Source organism: Anabrus simplex, chromosome X (assembly GCF_040414725.1).
Source record: "Anabrus simplex isolate iqAnaSimp1 chromosome X, ASM4041472v1, whole genome shotgun sequence".
In the NCBI taxonomy this organism is placed as follows: Eukaryota; Metazoa; Arthropoda; class Insecta; order Orthoptera; family Tettigoniidae; genus Anabrus; species Anabrus simplex.
In genome coordinates, this window is record NC_090279.1 from 46875120 (window position 1) to 46889185 (window position 14066).

Consider the following 14066-nt stretch of genomic DNA (forward strand, 5'->3'; position numbering starts at 1 on the left):
TTAGGGGCATTTTATAGGTCATTTTTCAATAATTTTTAGGTCATCAACATCCGGGCCCTAAGGATGAGTAATAGCATTAGTTTTGAATGTTGTTAAGGTACCTTCTGATTGGATGAAAACAGTAACTGTACCTATCTATAAGCGGGGCAAGAGGAAGGATTGCAACAACTGTATTTCATTGATCTGCATACCAGGCTAACCCGACTCCTTCGCTGAAAGGTCAACGTTGACGCCTTCAGATCAGAGGGTCCCACGTTCGATTCCCGGCCAGGTCAGGGATTTTAATCGAGTCTGATTACTTATTCTGGCTCGGAGACTGGGTGTCTGTGCTTGTCCCAACACTCTCCTCTTCATATACAGACAACACACCACACTACCAACCAGCACAGAATCACACAATAGTGATTAAATCCCTCCATATAGGGTTGGCGTTAGGAAGGGCATCCGATCGTAAAAGAGGGCAAATCCCCATGTGCAACACAGTTCGCACCCTACAGGTGTGGGAAATGTGATACAAGAAGAAGTACGGTATACCAGGCTAAATGTTCACTAGCATTTTGGAAAGGAGGGTACGATCAATGGATGAAATGCAGTGTGTTTTCAGACCACGAAGGGGCTGTTAGAAAGGGCGAATGAGGTAAAAGATGTTCGCCATACTGAGGGATTATGGGATTAAGGGTGGATTATTAAAAGCAATAAAAATTATATTTATGATGACATTTGGGTTACAGTGAGAACCGACAGCAGGGTGAATTCTTCGCTCAAGGTACTTACAGGGGTTAGAAAAGGCTGTGAGTTTTCACCTTTGTTGGTCGTAGTTTACATGGATCTTCTACAGAAAGCTATGAAGTGGCAAGTAGGGATTCAGTTAGGTGGAAATGTGCTATGGCATATGCTGATGACTTGGTCTTATGGCAGTCTGTGCTGAAAGCCTGCAATCGAATATCTTGGAATTAGAACATAGGTTCAGCAAGTATGATATGAAGATTATCATTTTCAAGACTAAAGTGATGTTAGTAGGGAAGAAACCTGAGAGAATTGAATGCCAGATTGGAAATACAAAACTGGAAGAGGTAGTTCATTTGAAGTATTTAGGTTGTGCAGTATGGTGAGATTGAATGAAGGTGCAGCAAAACTAAGATTAAGTTATGAGTAGGTTCCCACCTTCCATTACTTATCAATTTCTGTATAATAGTTAATAAAATAATTAAAATAATTAATAAAACTATTGGAAGGTGGGAACCTACTCATAACTTAACCTTAGTTGTGTTGAGCCAATACGGGATACATATGAGATTTATAAGGTGCAGAAAAGCTACTGCAGTGAGTTTGCAGTTGCGATCAACAGTATTCTGTAAGAAAGAAGAAACTATCTTTAAATTGTTCTGTTTTTAGGCCAACTTTGCTGTACAGGAGTGAAAACTTGGTGGACTCAGGATATCTTATTCATAAGTTAGAAGTAACAGACATGAAACTAGTGAGAATGATTGCTGGTACAAACAGGTAGGAACAATGATAGAAGGTACTCAGAATGATGAGATAAAAGTTAAGTTAGGAACGGATTTGATTGATGAAGTTGAACACATAAACTGGCTTCGGTGGTGGGGTTATGTGAGGCGAATGGGGGGGGGATAGATTACCTAGGAGACTAATGGACTCGATCGTGGAGGGTAGGAGAGGTAGAGGGAGACCAACATGATGATGGTTAGACTAATTATCTAATAATTTAAATGTACATGATATGGAAGTAAAGAAGGCCACCGAATTTGTTACAAATAGAGGACTGTAGAGGCATTTAGTAAATTCACAGAGGCTTGAAGACTGAACACTGAACTGTATAACATTATATAATGGAGATACTTATGATGATGAAGGTATATATATTCATCAAATAACTACCATAAATGCCTCAGATCAATATGGTTATCTATAATCCAAGTCTCTCCTGCATTTGTCTGAATAACTGTGATATTAACAAGATTATGCTTTTCTTGTTTTGTGAGAGAGATATGGCCCTTAGTTGATACCAAATAGAATATCATTTTTGTTTCTTTAGGTCTGGTTCTGTATATGTGAATGATACTGTTAAACCTTTCATTTTTATAATGTAGGTATTTTATTAATTTAAAAGGGGTATAATACAGGGACTTTCTTATGGCTTGTTCCGTGTGTCAGGGGAACGCACGGAAGGCGATAGCGCGCCCGAGTGACTCATTTGCCGAGAGATACATTGCTTCATGACCGGCTAAGATGATCCAATGCAGTACGGTAGCGATAACCGTTGCTTCACAGCAATAGTTCAGTTTAACATCTGCGGTATTGGTAGCCTGTTCAATGAGTTCGCTTTAAAATAGCGTAGTTTCTGTAGGAATACTAATTGTGTGTTTAACGAGTGATGTATACAGTAGAACAGCGTGTATTCATTGTGTTGTGCTTTGCGAAGCATTCTTCTTATACAGAATGCCGCTTTCGATTCATTCGCAAATTTCCTGGCTTGCTCCCTCCTCATAGTAATACGGTACGTAAATTAGTAAAGAAGTTCCGCACCACCGGGTCCATTCTAAACAAGAAATTGCGCAGGAGACGAACCGTTTTAACAGAGGAAAATCTTGACGAAATAGGAGCTCTCTTGGAAAGAACTCCAGCAAAATCCCTGTCGCGTCTCGCCGTACAAGCTAATGTGCCATTATCTTCTGCCCACAAAGCAACAAAACCGTACAAACCCACCCCTGCCCAATATTTAAGAGGACCAGAGAGTTTCGCTAGGGTTCGGTATTGTAACTGGTTGCTTCAGTCAGTTCACGATGGGCACGTTGACCCAGAACTTTTATTTTATAGTGATGAAGCATGGCTACATTTAAGTGGCAATGTAAATAGTCAAAACATTCGCTACTGGTGTGCAGAAAATCCCCACCAGCTGCATGTCCGTCCTCTTCATGATGTGAAAATAGAAGTTTGGTGCGCAATAAGTCCTCGCAGAATTATAGGGCCTATATTTTTTTTCCGCGAAACAATAAATGCTGATCGATATATAGACCTCATTCTCAGACCACTCTTTCAAGAGCTAACGCAAGATGAAAGGAGTAATGGTTACTTTATGCAAGATAATGCCTTTGCTGGCAGGACCTAGTGTTTACAGTGGACTATGTCTTCTGGTATGGGCTAGAGCAATTTTGTTACTTTCATTCATCTGTCTCTGTCTTATCCTTGGCTTTGACAATATGAAAGTGACTGAGGTATGAGCGATGCTAGTAATGCCATTCCGTGTGCAGCCAGCCCCTGCTATGAATGCTGTGAAAACGTTGCTCATAGGGTCGGTTGGTGCATGCATTTCAGTGGGCTTGGCAGACTGATATGCAATAGCAACTTCTGGCTCGGTGAGGAAAGCAACGGGAAACTACCTCACTCCACATTTCCCTAGTACGCCTCTTCAGTGATGCCTAGGCCATCTATGACAGCTGATGGCAGAGCTGTTGAGGATCCAACCAGCCTTAGGGCTGAAGACTGAACATACATACAATGCGACGGCACACGCTGCTAATCGGTCTATGGAGGTAATGCGGGAAGTTTTCGAAGATCGTGTGGTTAATTATCCCCCTAGATCTCATGATTTAAATCCCTATGATTATTACCTGTGGGGGATGCTGAAGGGAAAAGTATATGTGAACAACTCTCACACACCGGGAGAGTTGGTCGTGCGCTTAGGGGCGCGCAGCTGTGAGCTTGCATCCGGGAGATAGTGGGTTCAAACCCCACTGTCAGCAGCCCTGAAGATGGTTTTCCGTGGTTTCCCATTTTTGCAGCAGGCAAATGCTGGAGCTGTACCTTATTCAATGCCACGTCCGTTTCCTTCCCACTCCTAGGCCTTTCCTATCCCATCGTCGCCATAAGACCTATCTTCGTCGGTACGACCTAAAACAAATAGGAAAAACTCTCACACAAGAGAAGAACTACAAGAGAACTTACACAAGTTATTTCGAACATCACACTGGCTGAGATTCGCCGAGTGTCTGCAAACCTATTTACGAGGTATCAGGCGTGTTTGACAGCTGAGGGCCAACATTTTCAACATCCAATTTTCAACAAGTTTTAGACTAATAGTTTCACTAGAAATGGATTTATATAAGTGTGAATTGCCGTGAGTAGTGGGGAGGAAAAGCGTGCATTATACCGGCTAGCGACCGAGTGTCATTGCGCCAGCCGTGCTCTGAGTGGTGCTGCGGAACCAGGTCTTTCGTTGTTACCAGCTGCCTTGTTTGATTGAATTCATTTCCCATTTTATTCAATAATGGTATGTTGTGTGGCCTCCGGAGAGGCCTAGTGCAGGTCTTTGATTTGACGTTACTAGGCGACCAGCGCTTCGTGATGAGTATGAAATGATGATGAAGATGGCCCCGTGCCTGGGGAATGGTTAAAATTCCCGACTGTGCCGGTAATCGAACCCGGGACCCCTGTGACCAAAGGCCAGTACGCTAACCATTTAGCCATGGAGTCGGAGAGGTCTGAAATAAGATGTACTTAGTCCTGTAAAACAAAGAATGTGTTTGGATATGAGGATGGTTCCCTATACCGTACATATACCAAGACTGCTTCCTACCCAAAACTAGCTCTCGGTAATTGCAAAGAATAAAACAGTTCAAGCATCATATTATCTTATTTGGCTTCACAGGTACTAAGAGTAATTTTAAATAAGTAGATAGTGACAATGTTGAACGTTAAGAATTGCTGCCAGTGTGATTCAAAGAAAATTACTGCTTTTATACACTGACTGACAGAGCAAATGCAACACCAAGGAGGAGTGGTTCGATAGGGATGAAAGTTGGGGAAAAAACAGAGACGGCACGGACGAATAATTCATGTTTATTTCAAACCGTTATGCAGGTTACACAATGCGCACGGCATCGACTCAGTAGGATGTAGGACCACCGCGAGCGGCGATGCACGCAGAAACACGTCGAGGTACAGAGTCAATAAGAGTGCGGATGGTGTCCTGAGGGATGGTTCTCCATTCTCTGTCAACCATTTGCCACAGTTGGTCGTCCGTACGAGGCTGGGGCAGAGTTTGCAAACGGCGTCCAATGAGATCCCACACGTGTTCGATTGGTGAGAGATCCGGAGAGTACGCTGGCCACGGAAGCATCTGCACACCTCGTAGAGCCTGTTGGGAGATGCGAGCAGTGTGTGGGCGGGCATTACCCTGCTGAATAGCTGCCTCCGTGGATCAGCGGTAGAGTGTCGGCCTCCGGATCCCAAGATAGCGGGTTCAAACCCGGCAGAGGTAGTCGGATTTTTAAGGGCGGAAAAAAGTCCATTCGACACTCCATGTCGTACAATGTCGGCATGTAAAAGATCTCTGGTGACACATTTGGTGTTTACCCGACAAAATTCATTAAATCTCAGCCATAGACGCCCAAGAGAGTTTCGGTTTACTCGGTCTGCCATCTAGTGGGGGCCTAGAGTAATACGGAACGTCGAAATTGACGAGCAGACAGCCAGATGGCGTCAAATTGAAATGTCTGCACACGGTAGCTGAGGCCATACGATTATTATTATTATTATTATTATTATTATTATTATTATTATTATTATTATTATTATTATCCTGCTGAAACAGAGCATTGGGCAGCCCCTGAAGGTACGGGAGTGCCACCGGCCGCAGCACATGCTGCACGTAGCGGTGGGCATTTAACGTGCCTTGAATACGCACTAGAGGTGACGTGGAATCATACGCAATAGCGTCCCAAACCATGATGCCGCGTTGTCTAGCGGTAGGGCGCTCCACAGTTACGGCCGGATTTGACCTTTCTCCACGCCGACGCCACACGCGTCTGCGGTGACTATCACTGACAGAACAGAAGCGTGACTCATCGGAGAACACGACGTTCCGCCATTCCCTCATCCAAGTCGCTCTAGCCCGGCACCGTGCCAGGCGTGCACGTCTATGCTGTGGAGTCAATGGTAGTCTTCTGAGCGGACGCCGGGAGTGCAGGCCTCCTTCAACCAATCGACGGGAAATTGTTCTGGTCGATATTGGAACAGCCAGGGTGTCTTGCACATGCTGAAGAATGGCGGTTGACGTGGCGTGCGGGGCTGCCACCGCTTGGCGGGGGATGCGCCGATCCTCGCGTGCTGACATCACTCGGGCTGCGCCTGGACCCCTCGCACGTGCCACATGTCCCTGCGCCAACCATCTTCGCCACAGGCGCTGCACCGTGGACACATCCCTATGGTTATCGGCTGCGATTTGACGAAGCGACCAACCTGCCCTTCTCAGCCCGATCACCATGCCCCTCGTAAAGTCGTCTGTCTGCTGGAAATGCCTCCGTTGACGGCGGCCTGGCATTCTTAGCTATACACGTGTCCTGTGGCACACGACAACACGTTCTACAATGACTGTCGGCTGAGAAATAACGGTACAAAGTGGGCCATTCGCCAACGCCGTGTCCCATTTATAGTTCGCTACGTGCGCAGCACAGCGGCGCATTTCACATCATAAGCATACCTCAGTGACGTCAGTCTACCCTGCAATTGGCATAAAGTTCTGACCACTCCTTCTTGGTGTTGCATTTGCTCTGTCAGTCAGTTTGTAATCGTATGTGTAATGTTATATGCGCCCGCAAATTTTTTCATACCTCTAATACATGCCTTTTATTCTACAGTTGTTCATTGAGAATGACATAAATGAAATATTACATGGACTGTCTGAGGATGAAGGGGATTCGGAAGCCGAGGCTAATGATGGTGCAGCAGAAGAGCTGGAAGTGCCCGATATATCTGCTACGTCCAGTGCCACAACACCTGCCCCTTCCTTTGAACTTTCAGATGAAGAGAGAAATTTTGATTCCGCAAATCTCGAGCAACTTCCTGTGGAAGATGCCGTATGTGTGGGTGAATCAGTGGCCGGGAATCTATAGCATTCTGATGATGAAGCTTGTTTAAAGGGGCCTAATATCTAGGTCATCGGCCCCCAATGGTACGAAATGAGACGAAATAATATGACAAATTAAAAGCCCCAAAACAGCCACTGATCACAATTCAAAACGTGAGGACGATGAATGAATGGACGGATATTAATTTTGGTGACCGATTCGATCAACCGAAGGAAAGTTATCAAGGCACAGGTTGTTTTACTTCCTATCTGATTTAGCCAACACTCTGGAAACTAAATCACAAGCAAGCTCATCAACTTGGTTTTCGCATTCGCATAGCTCGACAGTTGATTGATGGGTACTCATCCCGTAAACGTAGAGGGCCTCAGCAGATCCAAAGAAGTAAATGAGGAATAGTAGGAGTTCCAGATGAAGTTCGATTGCAGTATGTAGGGAAACCTATGCCACAGGAAATCAGCTCAAAACGACGATGCCGACACTGCAGCACAAGTTGCTTGAAAAGCGCAAGAAGGTCATCTGCTCTTCTTGTCAAGTTCCATTGTATGGTACCCCATGTTTCGGACAGTGAGTGTATTTTATTTATGCTCCTACATTATTGCTTTCCCATACTATGCAAATATGTTTGTAGAATGTGGAATACTGGGCGTTCCAGATGAAGTTCGATTGCATTTTCATGCTTTTATTTTGCAAGTCAGGCGAAAGATGCCATACAAGTAACACGCGTGAGTTTAAGCTCGTGGAATTTAATTGTTTTGGCAGGTGTAAACAATTGCGACAGTGCCGTAATTTGCCACAGTGCATCTATTTGTATCGTGGAATAAAGTACTATCAACAATTATTTTGTTCTTTGTTCGAGTGCCGTGCAATTAGTGTAATAGTGAAATGGCGCCAGGAACGAAGAAGAATCAACAGCAGGCCGAGTGCAGGAGTGCCAACCCAACAGAAGACACCGTGAGGAAAATAATAGAAGAGGCACTTCAATGAAAGGTATTCGTGGAATTAATTGTGAGTACCATAGTGGACAAAATTACGGAGTGTGTGTTAGAGAGACTAGGGGAATCTGTGCAGTTCAATATAAATGCATGTGAGGACCTAAAGCATCAGATTGCCAAGAGAGACAAAGAACTCGCAGAACTAAAAGCGGAAGTGAAATAAAATTATGTTAATTTGGAACAATATCAGCGTAGAAATAACCTCCGCATATTTGGCATTCCGGAGGATTCAAATGAGGACACGGACAATTTAGTATTAAATGTTGCACGTGACATTGGCGCCGGCATAAAATTGACTGATATTGACAGGAGCCACAGAGTCGGGCTTAAGATTGGTAATAAACCCCGGCCTATTATCGTGAAGATGACAAGTTATCGCACCAGGAAGGAGGTATTCGCAAATAAAAGGCATTTGAAAGGATCTCGTATCACGATACGGGAGGACCTTACATCAGCCAGACTGACGGTTCTGAAGGCGGCTATCTTCAAGTTCGGCGTCAGAAATGTCTGGACCAGTGATGAAGTTATCCTGTTTAAGACCCCTGACGGCAGCATGCACCGCGCTACGCAGATGAGTGATATTCCATAAGCTTACTCATATCTAACCTGTGTTCACTTACAAACCCATAAGTTAGTAACCCTTTGTATTGAGTTTTGTGTCCTCTTCTAGGACACATCTCCCTCCCGCTATCTCTTCTCTCTCTCTCTCTCTCTCTCTCTCTCTCTCTCTCTCTCTCTCTCTCTCTCTCTCTCTCTCTCTCACTCTCACCCTTCCCTTCACTGTTATTTCATCCCACTCTGTTTGGCTGAACGGCTGTCGTGTACCTGCGTGACCTTCACTAGCTCGTTAATATGGTACCCTACTGGACACTGACATTGTCCCAACCCTCTGTACAAACTCCGTAGTTACAGTAACTTCCTTCTTAGTAATAACTAACAGCTGACTATCACCTTTTCCTGTAAATAGTCAGAATAGGTTTAGAAGATGATTATGTAACATACCAACCTCTTTCAGAGACGAGAAGGGGCATCAAAGATTGCACGAGTAGATTGCAGAAGCATGCGGAAGGGAATAGTATATTATAAATTTTTCATAATAATATTAGAAGGATAAGGAAAAATAAGAACATTTTAGACGTTGTTTTGAAAGCTTATGATCATAGGTTTGATGTCATAATTTTTACAGAAAGTTGGTCACTGAGTAATGTAAATATACGTAACCATGCCTTGTATAAATCTTATTACAATGAGGGTTCAGTTAACAAATGTGATGGTGTTGTATTAATGGTAAAAAATGGTTTGGAGACGAAATGGAAATTATTGAGTATGATGACTTTAACTTTCTCAGAGTAGTAATTAACTATGACAACAAGAAAGTAGCTATTACAGGAGTATATCGGTCACATGAATATCACAAACAGCGGCTTCTCAGTGCGTTAGATCATTATATCCAATATAGATGCCATGTTGAAAGCGAACTGATAATAGGGGACACAAATATAGAACTTTTAAATGAACACGACTGTGACGAATATCTCAACATGTTACAAGAAAGTATCTGGTACAAGTAAATCCTGTATTGATCATGCTTCGATTAAAAGTAGGTTGAGAAATGACGACATTCTATCATCTCTCAAAGTAAAATTTCAGATCATTATCCTATAATAGTAAGTCTCAACATTCAAAATGCCTCGATCCCTAATAATATACCAAATTTTCGACGTAACTGTTTTAAATTAGATAATTCTGAGCTTAAAAATCATTTAAGTAAAATAAATTGGGGAGACATTTTAAACAGCAGTGATTTAGATATCAAACTTGATAAATTCGTGAATACGATTAAAAGCTGCATGAGCCTGTCCACTGTTGAATTGAAATCAAAGGAAGTTAAAAGAACAGAATGGATTTCTTACGGTTTGGTGAAATCTATTCACACAAGAGACCGACTTTATCAACAATATTAAAAAAATAAGGATAACTTGGAAATTAAAGAACAGTACAGGAAATATAGGAACAAACTAAATGATCTAATTTTGAAAACGAAAACTGAGTACTATAGGAATCTGATCAATCGCAATTCAAATAACCGGGGTAAGGTCTGGGGCATAGTCAATGAAATAACACAAAGGTCAGTTAGAAAAGAAGAGATTAAGGAAATCAGATATAAAGGAGAAATCTGTAAAGATGACATAAATGTTTCTAATAAATTTAACAATTATTTCGTTAACGAAACCACTGAGAAAGAAAAGCATCACAGACTGATTTCCGACTCCACGTTAAATATCGCTCGCAACCCTCATACTTGCTTCCTTGCACCGGTAACATAATAGTTTCTGAAGAGATGTTTCAGTGAAGTACATGAAAACAAAGTTGTAGGAATAGACAATATTTCGGCTCAAATTATTAAAGAAAATATAGAGTCATTAAAGGAACCGTTGCTGAATAATATCAATGATTCCTTCACCTTAGGTTACTTTCCAAAGCTGCTTAAAACAACAATAGTAAAACCTCTTCACAAGTCTGGAAATATTTATGACATTAGAAATTACAGACCTATTTCGATAACTACAACAATATCAAAAATATTCGAGAAATGCTTAAGGAACAATATTTACCAATTTTTAGAAAAACACCAAATACTTTCGTCCAGACAGTTTGGATTCATTAAAAATCTCGGAACGACTGATGCTATAAACGCCTTAACCAAAAGAATATATGAAAATCTTAATTCTTCTCTGCTCTCCACAGGGATATTTCTCGACCTTGAAAAGGCATTCGATAGTGTCTCACACCGCTTGCTCCTCCAGAAATTGGAAACATACGGCTTTAGTGGCAATGTGCTGGATTTTCTTGAGAGTTACTTGACAGATCGAGTACAGTATGTCAAAATTAATCAACATTGAAGATGAAGAGAGAAGCGGAGGGGTACAGGCAGGAGCGATTGAAGAAAGCCATATTTATATATGGTGTTGAGGAAGGTGTGAGAGAGGGCAAGATTGACCTGATATCCATGGTGGTAGAAGTTATACGGGATACAATGAAGATAAACTTCAGTAATGTAGACATAGACGATGTAGAGAGAGTTGGAAAAACTAAAGGATGGGGGCCAATTAGGGTTAAAGTTTTCTCAACCCTAATGGCAGAAATTGTGTTAGGTAACAGTAATAATTTACAGGGACGGAAAGTAGGGGTGAAAAGAGACATGGGAAAGGAAGGAAGTGAAAATATGAAGATCTTGAGCAGACACCTATGGAGAGCGAGAAATCAGGGGCTAAAGGCCCGAATAAGAGGTCAGAGGTTGGTGGTGACAAACGGACGATGGGTTAGGGAGCATTCAGTAGCGAAGCTAAAGAAGATGGACGAGTGCGTTATTTCCGAGTAAGGAGAGTTGGCAAGGCAAGATGGAAGGAAGAAAGAAGTAACAAAGTGGAGGGGAGACGTGGAAGGAGAAGAGATCATCTCAGAAGAGAACGGACAGTGTAGTGTGGTTTCAGAAGATCAAAATAGTGAAGGGGTGAGTGAGGGTGAGCAGCAAAAATCGGTGAGAGCAGAGTACAGTTGTGTAGTGAGCAAGAAAGGACACGAGAAGACTGATCAACAGGAAGGTAAAACAATTATGAGTAAAGGAAGAAGTAGGAGTTTAAAAGACCTCTGGGGAAAAGTACGTAAAGGGATGGAGGATACGGAGGACATGGAACGGAATAGGTTAGTTAAAACAGGAGGAATGGAGACAAGGGATGATAGGTCGATAACTACATGGAACAAGAATAGAGGGGGAGACTTAGAAGGTAGGGAGGGAAAGTTATAACTATATTGAAAAATACTGAGGGACTAACGAACAAATTAGGAAATAAGAAAGTTCGGGAAGTAATAGAAAGTTTCGATGTTGTGGCACTTGGAGACGTGGCTGGAAACAGGGAGGGAGATCTCATGGAAGGGGTTTGTGATAAAATATAAATATAGAAGAAAAGAGAGGAATAAGGGACGCGCTCCAGGAGGGATAATAGTTTTAATTAGGGAAGAAATTAATGAAATGGTAGAGGATATAGAGACAGATATGAAAGAAACTATATGGTTGAGATTGAATATGGGAGGGGTTGAGGGAAGGAGGAAGAAAATAAATCTAGCGTTCGTTTATTGCCATCCTAGTAGTTCAGCATATGCAAATAAGTATTTTTTGAAGAATTATTGGTGGATATTAGCAGGATAAGAGGAAAGTTTGCAGGAGAAGAGGATATGTTGTTATTCGGAGATTGGAACACGAGAATAGGGGAACAGAGCCCAGCATATAGTAGGGAGGATGGAATGTGTATGTTGAAAAGTAGAAGGAGTGAAGATAAAATTATAAACAGTTATGGGGAGAAGCTCCTAGAGATGTGCGCTGTAGGGAATTTGTATATTCTGAATGGATGGATGGAGGGTAACAGTACGGGGAAATTGACATATGTTACTGAGAAAGGAGGTAGTGTGATAGATATGGTTTTAAGCTCGGAAGGAGTGATGGAGGATATTGTAAGAATGGAAATAGGAGACTGGATTTAATCACACCACTTCCCAGTGTGGGTTATGATGAAGAGGGGAGAAGAGAAGTGTTTAAGGAAGGAAGCTGAGACGAAGGATAAACAAGGGAGTGGATATATTAAGTATAAATGGTCAGAGAAAGTTGGCCGGGATTAGAATAGGCTAGTAAAAGAGGAAGTACAACTTCTGAAATATGTGTGGGAAGGCGCGTTAGAGGAGAATAATATTGATAAAGCCTTAGAATTGCTGCTACATCCAATAAATATGATAGCGTAGAAGGTAGAATGTAGAAATAAGAAAGAGGGTGAAGTATGGCTTAATAGAGAGTGTGAAGGAGGACGGAGGAGGGTGCTGAGGGCGTTAGGAGAGTACAGAAAGAAAGGTGGGGGTGCAGAAAGGGAGATTTTCTGCAAATTGAGTAAGGAGTATAAAAAGAAAATTTGTGAGGTAAAAAAGGCGTGGTCGGAGAAAAAAATTGAAGCCATAAATAAGGACTGTAAGACTAACAACATTGAGAAAGTGTGGGAAAAGATTAATAGAATAATTAAGGGTGGAAGGAATATAGAGAGAACGAGCATTGAGGAAGTTCAATGGGTGAGGTACTTTGGTGAATTACTAGGGGAAAAGGGGGAAGAAAGATGGAGGGGGACGGGGTGAGAAGTAATCTGGAGGAATAGGAGAGTGGCAATTTATGAACTGGACAAGGAAATTACAAGGAAAGAAATTTTGACAGTGATTTGCAGAGTTAGGGGAAAGTCGGCTGGGGATGTAATGGGTTAAATAATAAGTTTTTGAAAGAAATTAGCAAAAATGAGACAATGATAGAGGGTATAGTTAAACTATTCAATAACATCTACGAGGGAGGAAAGTACCCGAAGGAATGGGGAAAAGGAATTGTATGTCCAATATATAAGGGTAAGGGTTGTAGGAACAGTCTGAACAATTATAGAGGAATATCTCTGTTAGACTCCTTTAGTAAAATATACACTGGGGTGTTGGCGAACAGGTTAAGCGAGTGGGCTGAAGAAAATGAAATATTGACAGATTTCCAAGGGGGATTTAGAAAAAAGAAAAGGACCGTGGATAATATAATCATAGTAAAGACTGTTTTAGAAAAGTATAAGAGCCTGGCTAGAAGTACGGTTTATGTGGCAGCAATAGATTTTGAAAAAGCGTTTGATAAGATGAATAGAGAGGCTCTATTAGAGAAATTAGGCAGGCTGGGGATTTCGGAAAAGATGTTGAGGGCAGTGGAGGTAATATATAGGTTTGTCAGGTTTTGTGTAAAATTGGGGGACGGGAGACTGAGTAGACCCTTAAAGTCCGAGGTGGGTTTAAAGCAAGTATGCAAGTTATCGCCAATATTGTTTATTTTATTTATTAACGATATTGTGGAGGGGCACGGGGCAAACAATTGGGCAGTGCCGGTAATTAATGGCCTGGAGGTACCGGGACTGATATTTGCTGATGATGTGATATTGATGACTCTAACTTCAGGAGGGATGCAGAGAGCGTTAAATGCAGTGTCGCTGTTTGCGAGGAAATGGGGCTTGAGAATTAATGGCAATAAATCTAAAATAGTAGTAGCCCAGGTAAACAAAGGAAGAAAGATGGAAGGGAAATGGGTACTTCAAGGACAAAGGTTGGAACAAGTAAGGAAGTT

General features: G+C 42.1%; 1 protein-coding gene across 1 annotated transcript in view; it reads left to right on the forward strand.

Moving 5' to 3' along the window:
- The first annotated feature begins 3548 nt into the window (after positions 1 to 3548).
- Positions 3549 to 14066, forward strand: part of LOC137503261 (hemolymph lipopolysaccharide-binding protein-like) — a 71271-nt gene continuing 60753 nt past the window's right edge. The window contains exons 1-3 of the mRNA XM_068230803.1: positions 3549 to 3554; positions 6660 to 6888; positions 10631 to 10760. Of these exons, the coding sequence (XP_068086904.1) occupies positions 3549 to 3554; positions 6660 to 6888; positions 10631 to 10760 (365 nt within the window). The remainder of the gene's footprint in view (positions 3555 to 6659; positions 6889 to 10630; positions 10761 to 14066) is intronic.